The sequence below is a fragment of the Ornithodoros turicata genome, chromosome 1 (assembly GCF_037126465.1).
Source record: "Ornithodoros turicata isolate Travis chromosome 1, ASM3712646v1, whole genome shotgun sequence".
Lineage (NCBI taxonomy): Eukaryota > Metazoa > Arthropoda > Arachnida > Ixodida > Argasidae > Ornithodoros > Ornithodoros turicata.
The window spans coordinates 226,596,921-226,623,900 of record NC_088201.1 but is presented as its reverse complement, the minus strand read 5'-3'; the positions used below and the strand labels follow the sequence as shown (position 1 = coordinate 226,623,900).

At 47.2% G+C, this 26,980-nt stretch overlaps 2 protein-coding genes across 2 annotated transcripts in view; one reads left to right on the top strand and one right to left on the bottom strand.

Moving 5' to 3' along the window:
• Window positions 1–20,154, bottom strand: part of LOC135377096 (uncharacterized) — a 30,621-nt gene extending 10,467 nt beyond the window's left edge. The window contains exons 1-7 of the mRNA XM_064609417.1: window positions 20,063–20,154; window positions 19,493–19,570; window positions 17,386–17,419; window positions 10,555–10,593; window positions 8,764–8,805; window positions 7,013–7,066; window positions 6,075–6,390 (exon numbers count right to left, since the gene is read on the bottom strand). Coding sequence (XP_064465487.1) covers window positions 6,158–6,390; window positions 7,013–7,066; window positions 8,764–8,805; window positions 10,555–10,593; window positions 17,386–17,419 — 402 coding nt within the window. The 5' untranslated portion in view covers window positions 19,493–19,570; window positions 20,063–20,154 and the 3' untranslated portion in view covers window positions 6,075–6,157. The remainder of the gene's footprint in view (window positions 1–6,074; window positions 6,391–7,012; window positions 7,067–8,763; window positions 8,806–10,554; window positions 10,594–17,385; window positions 17,420–19,492; window positions 19,571–20,062) is intronic.
• Window positions 20,155–22,613: 2,459 nt separating this feature from the next.
• LOC135395561 (uncharacterized) lies at window positions 22,614–23,431 on the top strand. The gene is made up of 2 exons (XM_064626699.1): window positions 22,614–22,657; window positions 22,744–23,431. Exons 1-2 carry the CDS (start codon window positions 22,614–22,616, stop codon window positions 23,429–23,431), a joined length of 732 nt encoding a protein of 243 aa, XP_064482769.1.
• Window positions 23,432–26,980: the final 3,549 nt, after the last annotated feature.

Here is a 26,980-nt window from a genome sequence, read left to right as displayed (position 1 = left end):
TGGTGCTGTAACTTATGTTGCGTAGGTGACCAGAACGATATGGACACTTAGTAACACTTCCTTGTCTCTTTAAAAGGCTTGATACTGCAGCCACCTTCTACCCAGGACGGTGCATAGTGTCTACCCGAACTGTTTTAGGTGCTTCGGTCTCCACTAATCGGAAACGCACGTTGTTTTTCTTGCCTTCACGGTGCACTAAACAGCAACCCCTCATAGCTCAACAACAGCGTCGCATATGCAATAACCACGCACCGCTAATAAAGAGCAGGAATGCAATACGTATTTTGGATACGGCATCCAGGAACGGCGATGCACAAAATACAACAGCCAACACCGCCTAGACAGACAAGGCCTCTCCATGCTTCCCTCTCCCGCGCCCTGACGTCGCGAAATCCCGTCCTGCAGCTTCGTTTGCTGCAGCGAGATTCTACATTGCTAGGTGCCCGCGTCCCACTGCGTGCGTTATTATTTTATGAGTGAATGAGCTTACATTCACTAAAAAGCAGGAAACACACAGAGCGCTACTTTCAACATTTCAATGCATACACGCTGAAACCGCTGTTGTAGCGAATGAGCTTCTTAGCAATGTAGCACCTTTGACCAACAAGCCCGTGAGCAGGGGCAATTATGAGACGTGTCCGACATGAATTCATTTCAATCCTTCTGAACCATCAAAACAAAAGTAATCAGAAAAGCTGTCAATGGTGTCCATGATATTTTCTTTGGTGTTTAACAATCGCTCGACCTTGCCCATTGAAGGAGATGCACACATATATCAATACGTATTTAGTTTATGAAGCACAACAATGCATACGAGGCATCGTTGCGAAAATTCGACATTTCTGCATAGGTTTGCGAACTTGATTTTAAGACAGAACCAATGTTGAAAGGGACGAGGCACGCAACGAAAGTAAGAACAGCTTTACTGACTGAAAGCGAAAGCGCAAGTGATCATAAGAACTGGTGCGCGAGAGATGTGCGCGCCAAATGTCAGTTGTCGTCGTTTTCCAACACCCTCCCTCGACAACTACTTCTCAACAAGACCCATGCGATCTCGTAAGAACTGTAGCTGCTGCCGAGGGAGCAGTTGAGTCAGGGCATCAGCGGTCATCTGGGCTGTCTCGCAGTATTCCAGGCTGACCACTCGGCGTTGCACCAAATCCCTAATATGGTGATGTCGGACGTCGACATGTTCTGTGCTCGCGTTGACTCCTTCAGCGAGTGCAAGTTTAATGCAGCTTTGGTTGTCTTCAAATAAGACGGTTGGCTTAAGTAAGCAAATACTGAAAGACGGTGGAAGTTCTTGGAACTATAGCACTTCTTGTGATGGTAGTGCTGCGGCGACATACTCCGCTTCTGTAGACGATTGCGCAACCGATGCTTGTTTTCAGGTGGACCATGAGAAAGGGCTCCTTCTAGTTGTATGAAGTATCCGCTGGTGGACTTGCGGCCCTGCTTGTCTCCTGCCCAGTCAGCGTCCACAACAATTCATCTCAAATTCCGTGTTCGGCTCAGCCGAAAGCTCCAGCTCGAAGTCTCTGGTGCGCTTCAATTACCGCAGAAGCTTTTTCACAGCATTCCAATCTCGTTGATGTGGTTTGCTTACACGCCGTCACAGAATCCCTGCCGCGCATGCAATGTCTGGTCTTGCCGTCGTACTGAGATATAGTAGCTCCCGAACCGGCTCGGTGATATATGTCGTTGCTGGGAAGTAGACCTTCGTCTCCCGTGAAGTTGAGATACTCTGCATCCATTGGTACTGGACTGGGTTTGGCGTCCTGGAGTTCGTACTTCCCCAGCAGCGCGTCGATTTTGCTTCGTTGGTGAAATAGGAAACAGCTATCTTGCGGACTTTCCAACTCTATTCCTAGGTAGCGACTGACTTTACCTAGATCCTTAAGTTCGATGTCCCTCCAGGCTTGAGTGATGACTGTGTCGTCTTTGTGACAAATCAGTATGGCATCTACCTACAGCAGTATGTACAGGCGTCTGTCTCCTATGTCCTTGAAGTAGACAGAGGAATCCGCTTAGCTACGGCTGTACCCCTCTTGCAGAAGAACGGAATTTGCCTTCAGGTTCCAAGCTCTTGCAGCTTGCTTAAGTTCAAAAAGGGACCTCTGGAGCTTGCAAACAAGCCGTTCCTCCCCTTCTGCAATGAAACCTTCCGACTGCTTCATGTAGATATCTCCTTCGATATCTCCGTTCAAAAAAGCTGTTTTCACATCAAAGTGCCGAACTGTTAAGTGTTGTGCGGCAGACACCGTAAGCAGAATACGTAGGGTGATAAGTTTAGCAACACGAGCAGCCTGGTCCTTGTGCGACCAGCCTCGCCTCGTAGCGTTCCACGTTGCCATTGTTATCCAGCATTGTTTTAAAGATCCATTTGCACCCAAATCTACGAGGACCCACGTGTTTAACTGTTCAAGCGATATACTTTCCTCATTTGCAGCTTCGATCCACTTCATCCTTTCAGAAGGAGGCAACAACTGGACTTCTTCCCAACTGACAGGATCAGTGGACGGTGCAGCACGCGCGACGTACGAAAAACGTTTTGGCGGGACTCCTTTGTTACTCCTCGCTGAATGACGGGGACTGCACGCTTTTTCCATGCTTTCACGATGCTGATCCACGCCATCGGGATCGATGTTATTCTGTGAGTCGGGTGCGCTTGGTAACAGTTCCACGCCAACATCACCCTGAGCCGAGTGTTCGTCTCTATCACCTAAAGACGCAGAGGGTGGAGTAGTTGGTCCTCCTAGTTATGCTTGGGAACAGTCCCTCTCTGTGAGGGGAGTTTCGTCGAACACCACGTCCCGGGATACCTTGAGGAGTATTCTGCATCCCTTCTGTGTTTCACTGAATCCAAGTAGTGTGCCTTCTACAGCACGAGCATCAAATTTGGATATCTTCTGCTTGGGCACATGTACAAAGGCGCGGCTTCCAAAGGTCCTTATGTGCTGTAGGCTGGGCTTCTTGCCATGCCACAGTTCGTAAGGTGTTCTGCAGAGGGCTCTACTAGGAAGCCGATTCTGAAGATAACACGCTGTCAACACCGCTTCCCCCCAAAACATTTTCGGCATGTTAGCTCCGAAGACCATGCTTCGGGCACCCTCACAAAGCGTGCGGTTCCTGCGCTCAGCTACACCATTTTGTTGAGACCTGTAAGGAACAGTTGTCTGGAGCTCAACGCCACAATCACGAAGAATCGCTCATGATCTTCCTTCAGTATATTCTGTCCCGTTGTCTGCGCGAAGAACTTTGGGGTACGTTCTGAACTTGGTCTTCACCATGGCCAGAAACTCTTGTAGTTTTGAAGCAACTTCATCCTCGGATTTGAGCAGATACAGCACAGTATAGCGAGAGAAATCGTCGACGAACGTCAGAAAATATATTTTTGCTCGGTGTCATGACCCTCACTGGTTCACAAACGTCAGTGTGAACCAGATCAAGGACAGCTCCCAGCTCGGGATGTGCTGACTTTCGGAAACGGTTTCCGCTTCATTTTTCCTCTGACGCAGCTTGTGCACTTGAGCAGGTGACCGCAGTCTACGATGAGGATTCCATCTGCTAAGCCTTCCTTCTGTAAGCGCTTAATAGCATTCGGATCACGGTGTCCTAGGCGCTGATGCCAGACGTGAATGCAGTTCCAGTGATCCGAGTCGCGAGTCGCATGTGCTGAGTAAGAATTTGCTGTCACAAGCCGATACAGGTCCTTCTCAGCTCTTGCCTTCGCTAAAACCACCTCATTCTTCGTGACAGACCACACGTTCCCGTTAAATGTCACGACGTTCCCACGGCTAGCTAGCTTTTTGACTGAGAGTAGATTACTTTCCAGAGAAGTCACGAAAAGGACATCCTTGATGCATATCCTATTGACCGTTGATCGGGACACCTGACAGTAGGGGACTCCATCACCGATCCTGTGAGAAGAGAATTGCTGACTATTTGCTACAGTACAAGCTCTGCTTTCTCCTTGAAGTTCCTCGTGAAAAACCGCCGGTCATGGCACATGTGACTTGTAGCACCGGAATCAATGTACCAGCTCTCCCCAGTAGAGCCTGTCGACGTAAGAAACGCAACCTCTGAAGACGACGAGTGTTGTGACACTGCAGTGCGAGCTCTCTGTTTGAGACGCCCTTTCCGGAAGTTTTTCCTCTGCGCCCTCCAGGCAAGACAGTCATTCCTGAGATGTCCCACCTTCTTGCAGTAGAAGCATTCTCTGGTGTCAGAGGAGAACTTCCCACGGTGCTGGTCTTGCACACGGAGTGCCGATTCAGAGTCGGGTGCGCACGCTGCAGACATTTCTTGCTTCCTCTTATACTCATCCATAAGCTTTCCTTTGACGTATTCCAAGGTCAGGTCGTCATCTGGCCGAGTGTCCAGAGCGGTGACAGCGCTTCGTAAAAGTCCCGAAGCCCGCTGAGAAGAAGAGCAGCCACTTGGAAATTGGTGATTTCTTGCGCGATGCCTGATGTAAGTCAATATATCTTCATCGTTTTCCACACGTGACTGGTATAGCTCCCTGAGTAAATAAAGCTTGTTGCTTAAGTTTGCCCGCTCGTGAACCTTCTTTAGCTCCTCCCACATCTGCTTCGCTGACGTACAGTTACAGACGTGCACGATCTGTCCGTCATCGATGCTCAGGGAGATTGTGCTCTGGGCCCTACTGCCTCCGGTGATCCATGCAGGCGTTGTATCCGCTGCGACGTCACTCGCAACGTACGACCAGGTGCCCCCCGGATGAGTAGCATTTTCATCTTAAACTTCCATACTTGGTACTTGCCGTCAACGAGCTTCGCCACAGAGAATTTGCTTCATTCTGCAATTTCCAACTCGACGCAGCAGGAGATGACGAGCAGACCCGGTTGAACGATTACCGATGATCAACGCGCCCTGGGCCCATAACCTGTTGAAAGGGACTGGGGCCCACTTAGCGAAAGTATGAACAGCTTTACTGACTGAAAGCGCAAGTGATCAGAAGAACCGCCAAATGTCAGTTGTCGTCGTTTTCCAACAACCAATCACAAAAACATCACGCAGTGTTGACTGCAACACAGGGAAGGAAGTCGTAGTTACTGAAGGACACACGGCTGACTCTTGATGGTGTGTCCCGCACCTGTTCACCACTTACACCAGTTGTTTGTCTACTGCAAACACGTCACAAGAGGCACCTGAGAAGAAAATAAAAGCGAGTACTGAAGCAAATACAAGAAAGTCAGTGCGGGGAATGATATCACAATGTTCTCAAATGTATCAGACAAAATGTAAATCAAACTCTTCCTTTTTTTTTACATGTTTAACCCATTCCACCCCCCATCCCCACCCCTAAAGTGTACCTGCAACAACAGGCTTAATGAAAAGAACACTCTAAGGTGTTTCTTCCAACCAGCATTCCCTGACATTGACAGGGGAGATAGCTATAGCAAGCTAGCAAGATAGCTATAGCAATAGAAACTTCCGTTTCAACACGTTCTAGCTGTAAACAGGCTGTTGAACAACATTAAGCTGCGACAGATCAGTTGCACAGGGAGAAGCAGCTTCTCAGAAACAAAAGATAAAATTCTACAAGGTGAATACTAATGGTGCCATTTAATAATAGTAATAATAATTGGGGGTTACGTCGCGAGACAACTCAGATCATGAGCGTCAGTCGTCGGTCTGTGGATTGCGTTTGCCCACCTGAGGGTCCTTTAACGTGCGATGAAAGCTCATCACACGGCGCCCCTTATTTAACGTCCTTCTCGGAAAACTGCGTGTCTAAGCAACTTGTACCCTGCCACCGAGTTGCTGACGTCCTCGGCCGGGTTCGAACCCGCGATCTCGGGATCAGAAGGCGAACACGCTACCGACTGAGCCACCGAGGCCGGTAATGGTGCCATTTGATCACAGCGTTCTATGGGTGCCCTTCATAACGTAGTCAATGTTGCATCCAAAAACTGTAATTGTACGCCTCAAAGTACAACTTTTGCACGTATTTTGAAGTATGCTGTTGCAAACCGTTCTAGAACTGTTCCTGAGGAAGTATTCAAAGCTACACCACCAGTCCAAACGAGTAGTAAAGCTGTTCAACTCACCTTTATTCGTGCTTTCGTGTACTCTTAGCAGCAGAAGTTGTAAGTCGCTGGGCTTGCCGCTGTGTACGCAATTATTCCGTAAGTTATGGGCACAGACACTGCAGTAGGATCCTATTCTTCGGAAGTACACGCTCGTTCGCTGTTTCACATCGAGAAAACGGGTGAATTCGTCTTCGAAATAGCATCGCTGCCGAACGCAACCACAGCAAGCGGACGCCATTGTTGGCTTGCCGACGGACGGCATAGGGTGACGTCACGGAGCTGCGGAGGGGCCTTGTGTATGTAGGTGGTGTTGACACAGCCCGCTCAGAGGAGCCTAGATGATGCCGGAACAGAACGCTCCTGACGTCACTACTGTTCCAAGTGCGGCTTTCAGTCGAGGGCAAGAGATGCAGGTTCGGAATTGCATTACAAATTCTTGGAGTCGAATATAAAGGAAACATTTTGCATGGTACATCGGAACGATATAAGGAATCATCTGACAAGGCCTGTTTTACTTCACATTTCGTGTCCAGATTGGACCTTTATTATGTCAGAACAATGGTGGTGAAATACCATTTCGTCCTCACCTACCTCACTACCTTCTCAATAGATACTAACAGAGATTTGGCGCTTGTAGACCTATTTTAAACATAACATTTATCTGCTAACATTTCCGTTCGCTCTTGATTTCCACTCCGCCTATGCGGGCAAACCGGTCCATTTTGCAGCTATTCACTTCCTATTCGCTACGGTTCTAGACTTATTCGCTTCGTATTCGATTATCCAAATCAGTTGTTCGCTTCATATTCGCTTCGGTTTTCAAACCACTCTTTGCACGGGATAGTTAACATGCAGGTGGCGAAGATGTTACATTGTATGTCGTGATGTAGTAGGGCGATAAGATATCTAAGGGAGTTGCTCACTGAAGAAGTAGCGATAACCATATTTGCACTCACGTTCATCGACGAGGTTTACTTCATCAGGACGTTCAGCAGGAGCGGGAGCAACTTCTGCGGTACCAAATGCAATGCATTAAGCAACACAGGTAAATGAGTGAGTCAATCAGAACTTGTGGACTGCGCACAGTCTGCAACTCTTCTAACGTTTCCATCAGCGTCATATTCTGATGGGACCATTCAGCCGGCTGTGGGATATGAGCCATAAAACGGCCATAATGGCAGTTATCAATTGTTTTTGCGAGTATATATTTCCCGCTCAACATATGCTGCTTGCGCAGAAATGCTACACTTGTAGAAGCCGTATGTTATTTGAAAAACACTGCATGAACCGCTGATCTGTGCCGCAATCGGTAGACGGTTTCAAAACCATGGTCAACATGTCAGTAGATAATGTCGTTAAGTTAATATATTGTTTCATAAAATGCATTGAAATGCAAAGAGGCAAACACGTACAAGAACAGCACAACACACTCCGAAAACACTGATGAAGCACTCCCTCAATCCCTTTCTTATTTACATCCTCGACTCGTGTAATACTGTGTCCGTCCATGGGACGTTTGCTGTGCGGTCATACGGCGTATTTCGGAGGCGATGCCTGGTGGCATTCTTACTCTCTTCTCAACTGTGCACATCATGACAGTGCACATCTCATCAGACACTATTGCTACACTATGGACCTTCACGATGGGATGGAATGAAATGGTCGCTCAATCGGTGCAGTGCGTCTGTCACCATTCTGACGTAGTCAGATAATGTGCATCCTGGCGCGACTACTAAGGGAAATGCACCGACATATGTCTGAAAGCGCCTGAGGAACACCCAGGAAAAACGAAATGCCATTAATTACTAATGTTCTGCCATTGTCACGCAGACCAGTCATTTCGCTCCACGAGCTTACATAGCTCGAATTTTGAGTTCACAATGACATTCAATAAACATACAGCACTTGATGCATATTTCCATTTCGACGCCACGTATTGCCTTTTTTTTAATTCACCGGAGCACCAAACCTCATGCCCGGCGTACCCCCAGTGTATTTGCTGTTGCATGTTATCTATGTGTCTCCTCCCTGTCCTTCCCAGAGTTTTTTTTTCCTCCTCCTTACATATCCTCATGGTAGTCTGTCAAGTCAATATGTACCGTAGCTTGGAGTTGATAAAATTCCTACTCAGTTAGAACCTATGTTGACACAGGTTTCCTAAAGTGTAATGTAATGAGAGGAAAATACAAGAAGAGCGCAACACCCGAATCAAGCACTCCCTCAATAGCCGCAATCCCCCCTTATTTACTCTCTCGACTCACGAAAGTCCCAGTTACCCCTTAGTACCCTGAAGATGGGATGCCATGCTTGTTCATGGGACGTTCGCTGTGCCGCAATGCATCTCGTTTTCTTTTGCAGCATGAAATGAACTGACAAATTTACGAGTGTGAGGTCTTTCGCAGTTTTCTCAAATGTAAATTTCACTTCTTTAGATGGTATATAGTCGACACTGCCGATGTCAGTACACGCTCTCGCTACACTTGGGACGTTGACGGTGCAATTGAATGCAATGGCAGCTCAATTGGTGCAATGAATCTGTTACTGCTGGCAAAGCCAGTGAGAATGTTTGTGGATTCAACCCCCATCGACAACCGTGCCTTTGGTAGTGCGCTTTTCAGAAAACGAAATGAAGGTGACATCCTCATTTCATGTGCACCATTCCCATAGAACCCCTCCCGAAATATATTTGCTGCTGTCCATCACGTACCCGGGCCTATAACTGCTTCCGACGCCTGAGCACTTGCCGTTCCTGAAATATGAATTAAAAAGACAGAGAGTCAGCATCTCCCAGAACGCGATGTCCGTAAAAAGACGCAACTGATATGCCGCCAAGTTGCAGCGTTCAAAACTCAGGGTCTCAATCCTAGACAGATAATAGGTCTGAAAATGACCATGTTTCAAAACACGATATTACTGAGCAACGTGCCTGTTTCCTGTTGTTGGTTATTATGTCCGTTCAAGTCGCTTTACCAAATGAAATATAACTTATGTAATGAATGAGCTGTTATCTTATTTATGCAAATGTAATGAATGTGACTGGCGGAGCGGTCGCGCTACAGCACCGCAGTGACAGCATTGGGGAGAGTCAACTTGTCTCAAGCGGTAACCCCACTGCGCTGTAGAAAACCACACCAAGGCTTATTCGATTAACTAATGCAGCAGCTTGGAGAGAGGTATGTCCCGCAGAGCGAACGCTGCATTAGCTCTGCTCAGCGTAGCTGGGGGAGAATGTCAATGGTCTATTGCGGGGACTCACAAGGCGTAAAAGTACGGAATGACGATCTCCTCTCAGCAGCGCGATACGCGTCCGCCTCCTAGACGAGACAGCTGCTTCTGCTGTGCTGTCGGCCTGCTCATTCCCTTCGACACCGCAGTAGGCTGGAACCCACTAGCCAGCCTGTGCCCTGCTTCGTAGACGAGCTCGTAAGACATTAGCATATCTATCACCAACAGAGCGGGTGAGTTTTTGACGCCAGATTTTGAATGGCTTGCAGCAGATTTAGAGCGTGCCAACATATGCCTGAAATGGTCTGAAGGAAACCCATAAAAAAACGTAAGCCAATTACTAATATTAAGCTCCTGCCTGTGTTACGCAGACCAATCATTTCGCTTCATGAGCTCATGTAGCGAGAATATTGATTTTGAAACGACATTCAACAAAGTCAAAGCGCTTTATGCGTGTTTCTATTCCAGAGCCACAGACTGTTTTTTTTATTGGGTGGTTGTGCGTGGTGTTGTAACTGTTGTTATAGGCTGCTCACAAAAGCGCAACACCACAAAGCACTTCCTCAATAGCTCAAATCCCCTCTGTACTCTCGACCCATGAAAGCCCCAGTTACCCGTTGAGACAGTCAATATGCGATGTCATGTCTGTTAATTGTGCGTTTGCTGCGCGTCCATAAATTTCGTTTGGTTTTGCAGGTTGCAATTAAATGCCAAATTTGATAGCCTTGTCTGTTTTTTCTTCATTTCCCCAACTGTGAATTTCAACTACTTACATGTGAAATAACCTGCAGTTTCTCGTGTCAGTAGAACTGTCGCTACAGATTGGACGATCACGACGTAATCGAATGGAATAGCCGCTGATTCTGTGCAAAGCATGTGTCAACGCTGACGTAGCCAGAGGGGAAGTTTAGGGGATTTAACCCCTGATCCGAAAACGTTCCTTTGGGAGTGCTATTGGGCAAGGGAGATGAGGGTGACATTATCCTGTCCCCATGTAGAATTATCATCAGGTGTATAATCAGAATTAGCATGATGTCTACAAGCTAGCGATAATACCACAGCATCACTCCTTTCGTTGAAATATCAGACACGACTGCACTCGATCACGTGATAACCAAGAAGTGAACGAAGAGCGAGCTTCTCGCGCCTCCTTGTCCTAACTTTATTTTTCTCGTATAAATATTGTACCGAAGAACCCATGGGAAACATGCCCCATAGACCCCCCCTCCCCCCCCAAAAAAAAATCATCGCTACGTCGCTGTTTTTCACATACCCAAGTCGGAAGCTGCCGACACCTGAGCGCTTTGCGTTTCTGAAATAAAAATTAAAATGAAAGCGTCAGCATCCACCAGAAGTGATGTCCACAGGGAGAAGTCACTGGTGTGCCACGATGTTTCAGCTTTAAAGATCCAGGGTTTATATCTAAAAATGTCTATATATCTGCAGGGTCCGAAAATGACCGTGTTTCAAAATAGGACATCACTGAGCAACGTGTCTGTTTCGCGTTTGTCGACGTCCGTCCAAGTGGCTTGAATCCACTTCCAAGAATGATCCAAGAAGCAATGGTTGATGTACGACGAAATAAACTAAAACTCAGATCTGAACAGCAGTGGTCCAGAGGATAATTTTCGTCTCATTATGCAATCTCTTCCATTTCTAATGCGAACGAAACGAGGAAACATTAATCTCCAACATTTCGTTGCAGTCAAACGTGATACTTGTTGTGTCACTATCGCCAAGCACAACACATCTCACCCATCATGTTTGATGCCGAGCTCAAACGACCGCCCGTTCAGAACTTTTACCTTCAACACTCTGCATACATCGTGCATCGGAAGCGAGACGGCTGTCGCAAGGTGTCCAGTCGGGAGGGCTCTCTTGAAGAGGTGCGTATTTTGAAGAAATAAAATGAGAACGATTCTTGCCGAACACGCATTAATTTACAAATAGAAGGTCGTTTTCATCACGGTAAGTCATAATATGGGAAGTGAGGTTCAGCAAACTTACTCAATGATATTTGGCGATAATTTTCTACGTTTATCGTGTCAGTTGTTTTGGGAAAAAGTATCACGTTTGCATGAAGCCAGTCGAGTACAACGTTTTCTAGCGATCCCTGACACAAGTGTTGTGTAATATTTATGCGTAATACTCCGCAGCACGGCAAATAATTTACTATATATATAATACTGTAGCGGCCGTCTGGTTGCGAAATGGGCGTGATGAACATCGCGAGTACGGTGCGACGTATGTTTCGTGACTCAGCGCTCGTGCTAGATTCAAAAAAGGGCTTGGACATCCCAGTCGGACGAAGAATAAACCCACAAGTTTTTCGGCTTGCTACATTTTGGTGGCAGCGGTAGGATTCCTCTTAGTGACATGGCAGCTGAAAACACGTCAGTACTTCAGCAATTTCTTCTACCCGACACATATTCTTGAGATGGGGACTTCCAATCCTAGGAGAAGCACCTTCTCGCCTGAGCTCCAGGTAGTTCTTGGACCGACGAGCGGAAGTTATTGCTCTTCCCGTTGTTCGCCGCAAATGAGAGATAACATGGTACGAGATGCGTTTATTCTTGGCTTCGACTCTGCCACCAGAGACAAGGTCACCTCTGCTATCCCTGGAACGCTTGGTGATGCTTTTCAAATAGCCGATGCTTTTCTATTAGTCTTGCCCATTCCGCCCATTTCCGCTATCTCCTTCCGCTGCATCGCACACAGTGGCGTACGTGTCACAAGCCACACCCACGACAGATCCACTGGCGGGACTTGCATCAGCGATAGCTGGATTGGACAGGAAAGTTGATGCCCTTGCCACCTCTGCAAATTGCACGCCCTGCAAACGTCCCCGTGTGCTACCGCTGCGGCAATCCGAGTCACTTCGCATGCTGTTGCACACGGCGTACACGAGGATGAGCCAAGTCCCGGTTTTCCAGATATCCGGCAACAGGAAACTAATCGTCAATTCCTTGTTCGGCCTCGCTGGGAACTGCTATACAGTGGTCCACCGGCAACCCGGGTGGTACCTCAATCATGATTACAGGCGCCGTTGAAGGATCGCCAGTTAGGATGCTGCTAGACTCGGGATCCAGTGTGACTGTCCTCAACTACGATGTCGGTGCAGAAACTGCTTAGGCGTTCCCGACCCAAGCGACTGTACCCCAGACTCTTTACGACCTCAATGGCAACCCATTGGATGTTCCAGGAGTTTATGACCTGATGATATCTGTCCCGGGAACTACCAGTACCGTTCTACCTGGTTTAGTTGTCCGTGGTATACCGCGTGACTGCATTCTCATGGCACACTTCCTCGTCAGACACCATTACATCATCGACTTCGGCTCTCACGCCCTCAAGCTCGCTCGGAATACCAACACCACCACAGGGAATCGTACGTCAGCCACTGGACCTCTGCACAGGGGTCACTACTATACTGCAGCCACATACGGGTGACTCAGAGGAGCATGGGGTGTTGCGTGTGGGGGTTTCCGTGAGCAGCATTTCAGACACGATGTACACCCGCCGGAGACGCTGGAGCTCATGGCGATGCAAGAGAACCTGCGTTTAAGTTTCTCGAAAGTTTTTTTTTCCCTACCGAGGTGGCCTACGAAGGAGATGTCATGTGCAGATATGAGCATTTCGGCAACCAAAGTTTTTGCCTCTACAGGGACTGGAGGACTGGTGGGACTCTTCTTCCACACTAAACGGCTGTCGAGAATTTCCAAACAATGTTTGTGGCGCAGGTAGTGCTTAGATTCGGCCTGAAGAGACGGCGCCGTGACGCCGTCCGACTGGGTACAAATCACCTCAGACAGAACTGGGTCACGCATCTGGTGCGAACATAAATCGGCATGGGACAGTGCTGTGGGCCGCGAATTCGCGGACGAGCCAGGCATTCGCGGCAGGGCGTCGGCATTACGGTGCTGTATTCCCGGTTGGTAAATAACACGAAAATGAAACTCATTGAGTTGTTCGAGCCAGCGTGCAACCTGGCCTTCTGGTTCCTTGAAGAACCGGGGTCATTGTAGTGCACTGTGGTTGGTCCTGTAGACGTACTCCTTGCCGTGAAGATAATGACGGAATACGCGAATGAAATAGACAAGTGAGAGCAGCTCTTTGCGTGTGGGTCTGTACTTCCTCTCGGGCTTGGTTAGGGCTAGACTTCCGTAAGCTATGCCTCGCTCGGTCGCGTTTCGCTAATGATAGAACAGCGTCTAAACCGCTGTCGCTTGCATCCGTGTCCACAATGATGGGCAAGGCTGAAGTCTCGATAGCGAGGACTGGCGCGCTTGTGAGAAGGCGTTTAAGGTGGGCAAAAGCAGCCTCACAGTCCTCGGTCCACGCAAAGGCGGTGCCCTTTTCGAGCTGACGATGCAGTGGAGAGGCGCTAGTGGCGAAATCTCTGGTGAACCGGCGTTAATACGACGCTAAACCCAACAACGGCTGGAGCTCCTTCGCGCTGGACGGTGAGGGCAAGTTCACTACCTTCTCATTCTTGTCCGGGGCGGGGGAATGTGTCGTGATGCTTCATCCAGCTTCTCTTGGCCATAGCCAGAAACGAGATCCAACGAACTGAATTGCCTGGCACCCTTCAAAAGTTCGACTGTAACGTCGATACGTGGAAGGGGGAAGGCGTCTGTACAAGTAAAGTGGATTCCTCCAGCAGTGCGTCCCCCCCCCCCTTATTCAATATATGTTTCCCTAGATCGCATCGGCAAAGTACCCAATTCTCCTTCTGACCGTCAATCTGGTACGTATGGTACCGGATTACTACCGCCTCGATGATACGCGGCAAATTCCACTTTGATACCCTTCGCGGGACATGAACATCTTTCTGCAAGGGGGAATAGTGCAGCGGCCCATAGTTGCGGAATGGTCGTGATGAACATGGCGAGGATGGTGGGACATGAGTTTCGTGACTCAGCGCTCGCGCTAGCTTCGAAAACTTGTTGGACATCATCTTACGAAGAATAATCCCTTATGTTTTTCGGCCTGCTCCAGTACAAAACATATATATGTTCCTTCCGCGAGATGCTCGTTTCGACCAGTTACACACCGACCTAGTCGGCCCTCCGGCGAAGGTCTAACTCTACCCCCCGTCTTGCATCGACCGGTTTACGCGCTGGCCGCAGGCTAACGCTGATTCCTGACATCACGGCAGAAAGAGTGGCCCACGCATTGATCTTCTCCTGGGTTTCCCGATTCGGCGTCCCGTCCACTGTCACCACGGACAGAGGACGCTAGTTAGACGCAGCGCCCTCGTAACCCATCACATTCGAACCACAGCCTCCCATCCTGCTGCCAACGGCCTGGTCGAGCGCCTCCATCGGCAGCTCAAGGCTTCCCTGCGCGCCACTGACCACGGCGACACAACATGGTCCTTGGGCAAAAGCAGTCCACAGACCGACCGCTGTGGCGTCGCTCATGATCTCAGTTGTCTCGCGACGTAAACACCCAATTATTATTATTATTACAACATGGTCGGTACGTCTTCCCTTCCTCCTGCTTGACCTTCGCGCGGCGATCCGCCAGGACGGCTGCAGCGCGGCCCACATGATCTACGACCGCTCCGCCTTCCCGGATTCACCGTTCCGTTATTCACCCCCTCGGCTCCGCTCTTGCCCGACCCCTCCTCGTACATGGACCGTTTCCGCCCGCTCGGGCACCGCATCAGGTATATTTGTGTGTCCCGCGCTTCGTCAATGTACCCACGTATTCTTCCGTCGGGACTCCATGCGCGCCAACCTGCAGCCACCTTACGACATCCCCTACAGGGTCATCTCACGAGCGGGCTAGTTGTTTCAGCCTGGACGTCCCGCTCGGACCCGACACTATGGCCATCGACAGGCTCGAGCCCGCATTTCTGGAGTCGGCACCGCCTGTGTCGACCGCTTCGCCCTCCCTCCCTATGCGCTCAACTTGTGTCTCCTGCCTTTCACCCCTTCACGTCGAGCACACTGGGCCCAGCAGCTCGAGCAGTGCGGGCCGCCCGCCGCCTCGGGTCCGCCTGCTGCCTTCCTTGAGTCCGGCGCCCGACCTTCCCGCTGCCCTCAGCCCTCGTCGCCGGCTTTGTCATCCGCCACGGGGATTGCGCTGTAGCAGCAGCGTAATCTTCATCACCAGCGCCGCCATCCGTTGTGCGCGACCTGAGCTTTCGTTTTCGGTTCATCGCCATTAACCGTCACTAAACCTAGCACCCGCAGTTCAGCCTGCTCGCCCCTGGTCACCACTGTTTTACGCCGACTCAGTGCGCCAATTTTCGAGCGAATTTTCTGGACATATCCGCCGTACTACATAACATATTTTGCAGTGGGTGTGGCTGATTCAACCATTGTCTATCTGATATAGCAACAAAAACGTTATTTACTAGGCAAGTTTTCGAGTTCAATTCTAAAAATTTAATTCATTTCAATTAAAAGTCGTCTAAAGTAATTTTAGTAGGTGGCAGATGGCATGCCCGGAAGGTAGCCGCTTACCCAACTATTTTTCTGTTGAGCCGTTTTGTTTTTCTACTTTACAAAGTTGAAATAACACGACATGTGACATACCCTGTATAATGTATGTTTCAACTGTCGGAGGCTGCTTTGCGGAGTGTTTTAGAAGTGTCGGTTCTGTGGCTGGTAAGGCGGTTGTTCAATGATTAGCCGGTTTCACCAATGTATTGCATATAGCAGTCGACTCATTCAATGCGGTATATGACATTGGTGATTCTGTACATCAATGCGTGGCTAACAGAGTGAGTGTAATTGCTCGCAGTGCTTTTCTTTGGGCTACCGTGTTGAATGTGCTTGCATGTTTTGCAGCGTGGGAGGTTGCAGGGGCGTGTTTTGTTATACAGGGTGTCCGTTTTACTGATTTTGGCGTTGACCCAGGAGTCTGCTAGGATTTTTTGTGCGTCTGTATTGGATACTCCTAGGTGAGTCACCGCACTGGAGGAGCCGCTCGTGCTTCCGTAAAATGCCGTTGATGTTTGGATGTGCTTATAAATATCTAGTGATTAAGCTTACTTGGCTCGTGTTAGGATCTTTGCGGTGTTCCTTAACCTCGTTTCAGTCCAGTGTGAGTGCCTTACGACGGAGTTCGGATTGAAAGAAGTCTGGGTGGTCACTTTAAGCAAGTGAGCTTCTCAGCATAGTCTGAGTCATTAGACATTAATTCAGCGCAGTTTTACACTCTGTCCAATACGAGTCCCAACCTTACAGTGGCGCGGGTCGTGACTGTTAATGTGAAAGTGTTATTTGTTAGTTTGCTTTTCGTGCACGCTTGTGTTGAGGTTGTCGTTCTCTAGCGATATTGTGTTGTCGTGAAAGTCGACTGAGTGAGTTGAGTATTGTGATGTAGTTATTATACTGTTGTGCGCAATAGCAGATCTACGAACTTTTGAAATTTGAAATAATATATATACAAACGCAGGGGTATCATCCCCTGCGTTTGTATTTATGTTTTTTTTCATTTTTACCTGTATTTGGATCCTTTCCATGAACCTGTTAACCTCTTATGCTAAAACACCCCCGTCAACTTTATATATGTTCCTGTACCATGCTCGTATTTTTGTAACCTGAAGTGCAGTCTCGTGCACGAAAGTCTTGTTACCATGTGTAAATAAATAAGTCTCTCCTACCGTTTAACATCACACTTTTTTTCAAGGTTAGCTCAATGATAAGCTGGTCCGCGTAACCCTTTGATTTTATGGCAAACCTCCTAAGCGATGCTACTTGCTTACACGTCGCACCGAACATGACGTGCAGGCTTATAAATATGTTGAAGGGAGTTTTCAGTGGTACAGAGCTCACCACCCATGCTGCAATGTGGTACTTTTTTGAAGTGGGGAGGGGTTGGACAGCCCTGTGTGAGGATGTAGATGGCCATGCTCCTAAGTAAATCATATTTGGCACAGCCAAGCAGATTTATCCGCACCTACAACACTTCCAACACCCACAAATGTTTTGCAACACCACTAACTTTTTTTCCTGTGTACCACTCTTACAATGTACCTGCACCCCTATCTTCGTGCAACTCTCCTCCACCCCCAAGAGCTTTCGGTTCGGAATAAAACCCTCGAGCGCAGGCAGGAGCCATTATACTGTCGATATGAAGGGGTACTTACCCAGTGCCGCGGTAGAACCGGACATGGCTGTCATCTGGTTTGCAAAAAAAAAGAAAGAAAACAGTTCAGGGAATTGTTTTTTGCAAGGCAAACATTTAGTGTCTGAAGGCTACGGGTTAACACACAATAATGGATAAGCAAGACCGAAACGGAAGAACTATAGTGGTTTAATAAATAAGTCGAGATAATGATTAGTGCTTCGAATAAAAGGTTTCTTGTAAAGGCTTATAAGTGTTTCTGGGACGAGGTCATAACTTGCTAACAATCAGGTATTGAGGGTCATCTAATTTCAATGAACATGGACATGGTCGGAGTATTATATTGCCCCAATATGTGTTTAGTCGAAACATTTCAACTGCATTCCACTGAAAACTACATCCATGAAGTGTCGAAGTGTAAAATTTCAAAATAAATGTTCGAGGCTCCAACTCAGTGTTGAAGAAACCCAAGGACCAGCACTGTTTGATAAAGAATGGATTAATTAATTCAGATTGCTTGAACAAACAAATGAATCACAAAGACAGCGACTGAAGCGAAAGCTTCTCAAGACAAAAACAAGATGAAGAAGATTCTAGAAACTCCATGGTCGTACTTGACGACACCAAAGTGAAGTAGAAAGAAGCCAAAATAATTTTAAGCGTGAAAGGCGACGAAGGAATGATGAAGTTCCTTCGTACTCGTCCAGTGCTGCATGCACTCAAGGAAAAGTATTTGCCAAATTGAAGCGAGTAGAATAGGAAAGTATCCTGACAAATGTCAATGTCAGTGAATGGGCTACTCCCATAGCTTTTGTAGTAAATTCCAATCGGACAGTCAGGATATGTGGAGATTTCAAGAGCAAGAGCAAGAGATGTCAATCAGCACTCAGTTGGGGATCAGTATCCTTCACTACTGGTTGATGACATTTTCGAGAAATTAACTGGTGGACGGAAATACACAAAAATTGACTTCCGGCAAACATTCCTACAAATGGAATGTGGATGAGAACTCAGGAAATTTGCTAAACATGAGTATGGGAAAAGGTATCTTCCGGTATAACAGAATTGTGCTTGTCATTGCTCCCGCACCCGCGATTTCGCAACGCACCATCGAACACGTTCTACAGGGCGGTCTTATGACACATGGAACGCAAGAAGACATATCAGCGAGTGGTACCACTGAAAATGAAGATCTACAAAAATCTTTCGGAAGACCTTAGGAGCTTGGAATCGTTTAGATTGAAAGCAAACCTGCAGAACTGCTCCTTCTTCCAGGAAAGCATTGTGTGCTGCGAATACAAGATCAGCAGCGAAGGCTTAAAGACAAGAATCGTGCTGTACTTGAAGCTACAACACCCCAAACGTCAGCCAACTGCGTTTTTTGTTATGCTCATCAATTACAAGGTAGATCTTATTCCGGACAAACAAGGGCCAGAATCGAAGGGAATGCAAAGGGACTGGCAAGAGTTACAAACCTTTTCCGACCCTTGCACGCATTTTTCCAAAAATCTGCAAAGGCCAAGTCGACAAAAGACTACAAGGTAGCTTTCGGAACTGCTAAAGAAATTATTGCATGTGACACTCGTGCACTGCAATCCGAAGCTACCATCCCGACTCATATTGTGATGCCAGACCAAGTGGCCTCGGCACGGTCTCACGAAAGAGCCTGATGGGACGGAAAGGCCAATCGCATTTTTCTCGTCAACTCTGAAAACGGCGGAAAAGAACTACTCACAATTCAGCTTAGGAATTAGGCTTCACAATTCACAAAGAGGCCTTAGCCATTGTCTGGGGTTTGCACATGTCCTACGCTTAGGCACACTGCAGACTTCCAACACATCAACCGTTGACGCAGATATCCTTGCCAAAGAAGGGGATATCTGCAATCTAATGTAACATCCAAGCAACACCCTTCTAACAGCGGAGTCAGAGGCGAACAGGAGTCAGAAGAGAACGGCAATGCTGAAGTTCGTTGCGCTTATCTCTCCCAGATGTTCCACCGGTGAAGCTGAGCTTGAGCATTTAAGCCACCTCCTGTTAACTTCCTGTTGCTCATGCACAACTGCGAGACGCTACCCGACGAGATGTGTCCAAGATATTTGAGATATATACAAGTGAACATTTCTTACCTGATGACACAGTTCAAGTAAAATTTCAAGAAATGTTCGAGGCTCCAACTCAGTGTTGAAGAAACCCCAGGACCAGCACTGTTTGATAAAGAATGGATTAATTAATTCAGATTGCTTGAACAAACAAATTAATCACAACGACAGCGACTGAAGCGAAAGCTTCTGAAGCCAAAAACAAGATGAAGAAGATTCTAGAAACCCCAAGGTCGTACTTGAAGACACCAAAGGGAAGTAGAAAGAAGCTAAAATAATTTTAAGCGTGAAAGGCGACGAAGGAAGGATGAAGTTTGGAGTTCACGAATGGCTGGGACAATTCTAACTCGGACCAAGATGTTGTGCTTTACAGCCAGTTCCAACATCTCGTCGTCATATATGTCGTCTCTATCAAGCTCGCTCATAATCTCAGTTGCCTCGCGACGTAGACCCCGAATTATTATTATCTATCAAGCGTCGACGAAGGAGAAAGCCCTTCCTTTTCGTGTTTAGAGATAACCGCTATAAATTCGACTGGATAACTTTCCACGATCGCGTTCCCTTAATAAATTAACCAATGACTTCGATTGAACTTACCTTTATGTTGAGGCGGATATTTCTGCAAAACGAGGTCGCACAATGAATCGTACTACATCCACAGAATGAAAGATCATGAACGCGTGACGTACTTCTTCTGCTTCATCCCATGCACGCCATGTATGAGCGCTGTGGAGAAATTCAATCTTCCAGATAACTTTACTGAAGAAGCGGGAGATATTTACGCATCAGACACGACTGCTGCATCTAGAAAATTCACGGGCAACGCAATATGCTAAATATATATATATATATATATAACTAGGATTCCTCCTTTCCCGGTTTATCCTGAATAATCGGTAAAACATACCGCAGTATAGTTGAAGCCATTTGAATCTGTCGAAACAACGCCGGTTTTTGGGGCTTCCACAAAACTGCTGAGGAAGAAGACCAACGCTCTCATGACTGGATGACAAGGTCGGTATTCTTTTCTGCCGAGAGAGCCTCTTAACGCCGATTTATTGTCCGAAATCCACTGTGCAGCTGTGTAAGTGTTTGGCTTAACTATGCGCCAAGCATCCGAGTAATGTTGGTGAAATCCATTGTTACCTACAGAGGAGCCTTGACAAGCTGACAATGAAGTTAGTACCACACTACTCTGTGACTCTATTCGATATAAGGACATTCTGTACACTTCGCACGTGCACTACAGAGACGTAAGCAACGGGTGTTATGCGAGATACGCTCCATTTATAGACGAACATTGTATATTATATACATACGATTCCATCATAATATTCCATACTATTGGATTCCAGGAAAACGTTCCGTCCAGCAGTACGTCCACCGACTAGGACTTTAATTTCTCTCCTTTTTTGTGTGAATTATGCTTCCTTTTTTGTTCTGAGCTGACAGCAGGACACAGCACACATAGACCTTGTTTTCTTGAAAGGACAGCTCCTTGTCACGCGGTCTGCAATGGCTTTGCCAATAACTGGGACGAACACAGCGCTCAAAGCGACAGTCTGGAGCTCCGGAGGGTGTTGGGATTGCTGCTGCATTCGATTGTGCTCACACGTATGCCATCCGCATATACTACGAAGGGCGAAAGCTTTGCCGTTTTGGGGGAGAAAAGAAAAAGAATCAAACCCTATGGTTTACCCATATCCGATTTCAATTTCTCCGTGTCGTCACCGTTGTTCCTAACGTTACAATTGTGCAAGACAACACAAGAACAGTCTGCGATTGGTTGAAGCACGAAGTGAGATCTTCACGTGGGACTTGACCCAGTTGGGATTGGTGAGTTAGTTTAATAACTGATGTTATTTCAAACTATGTAGCGTGTGACATTTGCTATGCAGGTGTTCAACTTGAACTCAGAGAAACGCGCCCGAAAAATGTTTATTTTCAGTTGACCAAATCTATTTAATTTAACACATTTAGTTGTCACTTCAAAAAGCACTGGCCTCCTGAAAAACGACACTCACGTTGTGTTTCCCTCCTTGATCCCACTATGCACGAATCAACACGTATACCCGATCCCTCAACAAAACCGTCACATATGCAGTAACCAGTCATTGCTAATAAAAAGCAGGACTGTCATGTGTATTGAAAGTACGGGAACCAGGTACGGCGACGCACAAAGCACAACACACCACCCGCCGAGAGGAGCCGAGCAGACGCCGCAAGGGCCGGAAGAGGACGCACCAGTCGTCACGACTGTTCGCAATGCGGCTTTTACCCGGGGGCAAAAGACGCAAGTTAAAAAATACATTCAACACAATTACATTACAACTCATTACACAAATACATTCAATACATTCGAGTCAAATATAAACGGAATATTTTGCATGGTGCATTGGAAAGATATATGGAATTACCTGATGAGGCCTATTTACCTAACATCAAGGGGTCGAGAGTGTCCCTTTAACACTTAGGTCCCACTATCGTCCTTCTCCTCCTAATCTCCAATGACTTCGCTAAGGGCGGCACCGCCTGGTGTTTAGAGGAGTCGTATATTAAAAGGGAGTATGGCGATTGGGAAGAGTCACAAAAAGACGCTTGGCCTGTCAATCACATGCAGTTTCGCGCCTCTGATTAGTTTGCTTTTTACCAAGTGCGCCGCCATGACACCTTAATGCCACCTAAAATGACGACAAAAAAACGCAGTGAAGCGGGGATCTCGTTGCAAAAAATGTTCAAGGACTACTCTTACATTACGCTATGTACATCGTCATATACATTTCTCGGAATTGGGCTTCAACTGATGATCCTGTATCGATATCTAACCGTCTAATCTGTCGCCGGTGTTAGGCCTAGCGAACACGGCGATCCGATCGCTGCGATCACAGCGAAATCAGAACAAAAAGAGCACTTTCCTGTTCAATCTTACTGTAAAAGAAGTTAAGGGTTCTGGCACGCATCTCATGGGCTCGCGGTGTTGGCATTCTGCCGCCATTGTCTTTTCCTTGCCATTAAACACTAGGCAATCCACGCTTACGGACGTCTCCTCCATCTCATTTAATATTGGTGCCGAAACCCGGGACCCTCTCGGTCAACATACTGCTCAGAAGAGAGGATCTACAGGGTGCTACAGCCTCGGTTGGCAGCTATGGAAGACATGGAGCGGCTCAAGAAGCAACGGAAGTCCGAAAGGTCAGCGGTTAGTCGCACTATCTCCGACATCAAGATTATTTTGGCTGTGACAGCTTCATTGTTGATCAGCTCAATTTTAAATACAGCTTTCTGGAAGGCAAAGCGAATACTCTGTTGCAATTGAACCGCGAGATCCAGGCTGTCGCCCCTGAGGATTTACTGGAAGCCGAATGTGACGACTGCGACAGGTATCTTGAGCCCATAACAGAAACTACCGTGCTTGTCAGAAGTGCTCTGGCCTCAATCGTGTTGCTATCGCCTGCTTTACCGTCGAGCACAGCCAGTACTACTTCACAGCCACAGTCATCGGGCGACACCGCCAACTCCTTGCACACCCCCAATGTATCGGGCGACGGAGCAAGTTTGCCGAAGCTAAGGATCGATAGTTTCAATGGTGTTGTCTCCATGTGGCAAGGATTTTGGGACCAGTTTCGTGCGAGCATACACGACAACCCCCGACTGTCTGCTGTCACGAAGCTCAAGTACCTGGTGTCTCTTCTCACAGGACCGGCGGCTCGATCCATCGCAGGTTTGGCAATCACCGACGCCACTTATTCAACAGCAGTCGACATGCTAAAGAAGCGATTTGGTAGAGATGACCTTCTGATCAGCCAGCATCTAGACTCGCTTTTCGACATCAAAGGTCTCAAGTCTATGGATGACGTGGCGGGGCTGCGAACTCTGCACGACGCGGTATCCATTTGCATTCAGGGATGGCTGCTGCTGCATCGTGGAACCATAGTGTACATGTCGCGAGTAGGACGCTATATCTAAATCATTGCTGTTCCTTTACTCACGACAAATAATACAGTAACAGTCTGAGATGCTCTTCGACAAACTTTGTTGCGGCAAACACTTTCTTTGCAAGTTTAGTTATGAATGACGCATGTTTGAACCACATTGCAGAGAACGTTGAAGCCTGTTTTTTTTATAAGCATGTAAAATAACTCAGTTATCGTCGCGTTGCATATAACTCTCTGCGTGTATTGCATTTTTACGCCGATGTTAGTTGTCCTTGTTTTATGATAATGTGTAAAACTTTGTCGATCCTTCCATGTTATGTTTTGTTCTCTTTTCTCCTGTTTGACGTCGATGTAGTTATCAGTGCTTTATGTTAAAGTGTAAAACTGTTACTGCCGTGTTATTCCTCTGTTCTCTTAGAGTGATACTCTATTTTTGAAGAAAGTGTCGTAGGTGGAAAGTGTTACAGGGCTAACGTTTCCGATTGCCACAGTGTTGTGCAACGTGCATGTTACAAAAACACTGATGACTTGACTCGCTAATAAACACTAATTATAATTAGTGAAAGCCAAGGAGCAGAAGGGGGGGGGGAATCTGCTCATCGTAGACACAGGCGTCGTCACGACTATAGCCAACGAGCAGGAGACAAAGGTGATACACTGATTGGGTGAATCTGGGAGGCTGATCGTGTCGATGTTTTTTTTTCTGTTTCATTGTGTAGTTAGTTACTATATTACAGTTGTCAGACCGACGACATGAACTAGTAGATTCCCATTACATAAAGTAAGTGGGTGGATGGTGTCGCTATGTCATCTGTGGCGTATGTATTTTGATTTTCAAAAGTTAAGCCAAACGATATGCTGGGTTGGTTATTTTTTATTCAGGAGGGATTTTTTCTAAAGTTATTACTTCAACGTAAATTTTGTTATTGCACTTGAGTTGTCGGCTAGGCTGCCATACTCTCGAAGAAAGTATGCATACAACAAGATGATTGATTACCTAAAATTTGTTAATAAATTCCCGAAATAGGCAATTTCGGGAGGCGAGATAGCAGAACGGAAGACAATCCTCGTTGAAAGCCATTCTAGCCTTTAAAAACCCAGACAAAAAGCGCGTGCAGTGAAATATCCAGCGCTAAATTTCGGTATGCAAATGAGCACATCACCCTTGCAAACAGAGGCAGTATCTGGACAGGAAAGCGGTTTATTGCGTTATTATAGCTTGCCACCTACTACAGTCATCTCCATCGCTCCAAATCACGTGTCCCTCTGACGTCACAAGACCACCGCGCGTTTCCTTCCAGAGACCGTGGCCCCCCTGCGCGATCCCGCTGCGAGGGGAGAATCCTGCGCTTCGATCTGGGGCGCCGTCAGTTTGGAGTACGAGCGTCTGAAGGAGGAAGTTGTCTCTGATGGTTTCGGACGCTAAAAGTTTGTTTCGCGGTGAAGTTATCGACAGGTGTTGCGGTCTAAGACCGAGGCGTGAGAGGACATGCCGTCGAGAACACAGGAAACTCAAAGACAGTGTTTCATACCAGGTTGCGACAGCGGCTGCAAGAACTGCACGGAGAAAGGCTTCGCTTGTCCGTGCACCATCCTCTTCGGGCGGGGGGGGGGATATACTTATTATTACATTTATTATAGTATTAAACTAAGAAACGGTGAAACAAGGATGAGATGGATTACCGAAGAAGGACGGTCGTTTTGTGTATTACTTTTCTTTTTTATGGCTGCGTTGTGAATTCTGCAAGCTAAACTAGTGAAAGGTTCCAGAGGAAACGCAGCTAGCTGTTCCAGTAGCAGATGAATTGTTCACAGCCAATCGGCGTACAGGAAAATTTCAGCGTCAGAGCGGCGGGTGACTCAGCCGCGCTGGCCTCACGCCGAGGGAGCAGAGTTGATAATCAGATTGCACTACAATGACAATTCCCTCAGTGTAGATATTTTGCAGGCGTCTCCTGTATTCCCCTTTGGATCGAATGAAAGCAAATTTAATCCGACCAAATATGCCTTAGAATGCTCCTTTAAGGCGTGCCCTCGCTGGTTGTAACCGGGTCGTGCTGATAACCCGGAAATGTGTGGTTGGAATCCTACCACAGGTTGTATTGTTCGAGGTTTCCCTGCTTCTTTCCAGGTCTGCAAAAGACGTATACTAACCTCATTGTCTACCACTCCTTTCTGTCGTCCTCACTCCATCTGTGCATGTCGGTACTGCGCTCGTACCCAGAGTTATTTCACTGCACTAACAAGGGATTTCAAAAGAAACGGTGCGACGCTTTGTGTTATTAAAATGTCACGTTTGTCACGGCCATCCAGGCAGCATTGCTTGCGGTGCCGTTCACGGGAAGGTTTTTTTTTCTGTAAAAATCACCCCCAACATCACATCACATTTATTTCAGTTTTCATAACTGAAACGTCGTCGTCATTGGCTGCCGCTACGGTGTGGGAGAGGCGAATATCTTCATTCCTAAGCTTCCGCCACACCGGCAAACTTGGATAACTGGCACGCATGATATGTGGCAGTCGCGTGATTCGGAAACCGTGCTTGTGGCGATGTTCACAATAACTCTCTCCAATACTCAAGAGGATCAGTAATAAAGGGGGCCAGCTAAGATATATGGCAATACAAAGATATATGGCTGGTCTTCCACCATGATGCCAATACATATACTTATTTATATATATATACATACACTACAAGTAATGAAGAGATTTGGGAGGCCGTGTTAGGGTTAAAAACAGTAGCCACTTTTATTACATTAATAATTAATTGGGTACTAGAAATAGATTTCCAGTTAGGGGTCGACGTTTCGGCAGTCAGCGCTGCGTTCAACAGGACTACACTTGCAAATAGGTGAAACGGAATTATATACAAGGGAAAGGGAGAAAATGAATCGGGGACAGTCCACGTAGAGCGGCGTTGGTGATGTTGCAGGAGCATTGTTGCTAATCGTACATTGAGCACTTGCAGGTGTTCCATGAGAGTTCTAATTGTTGGTCTGATAAGCCTGAAATGCTAACAAAACAGAAAGCAGAAAGAACGAAAGAGGGTCGGGGGACTTGGTATATGAGTTAAGGCTGCGGACTGAAGACAAAACGCCGGGGTCTTCGTTTATCGCGGACTGGAATTTGTGGATTAGGAATGATTCACGCTGTTGGCTTGCTACGGTCTGAGGGGAAACCAGATTGTAAGATGTACACGCGGATGTCCTTGAATGAGTGGCCCGTATGATTGAAATGACGCGACACAGGGAGATTTGTTTCCTTTGTAATATCGGATCTGTGATTATTAAAACGAATTCGGAATGATGCTGTAGTCTGGCCAACATATTGCGCTTTGCATGCGTTGCATTCCAATAGACATATTATGTTGGATGAGTTGCAGTCAGAAGCACCTTTGATTTCTACTTGGAAGCTGATGTTTGTGCTTTGTACCCTGTCTGCAGTATGCGTTACTGTACAAATTTGGCATCTTCGTCCGTTGCGAGTGGCACCCTTCCGTGGTAGGAGCTGGCTTATTGACTTTTGCGTTGACTAAGTGGTCTTGAAGATTCCTTGCATGACGATATGCTATGCGAGGCTG

What these genes read in the sequence shown, in the direction of transcription:
- LOC135395561 (XM_064626699.1), top strand. Translation starts at nt 22,614, where the DNA reads ATGGAAGACATGGAGCGGCTCAAGAAGCAACGGAAGTCCGAAAG. An exon ending in AAGCAACGGAAGTCCGAAAG is followed by an intron (nt 22,658 to 22,743) that starts GTCAGCGGTTAG and finishes TTTTAAATACAG; the next exon opens with CTTTCTGGAAGGCAAAGCGA.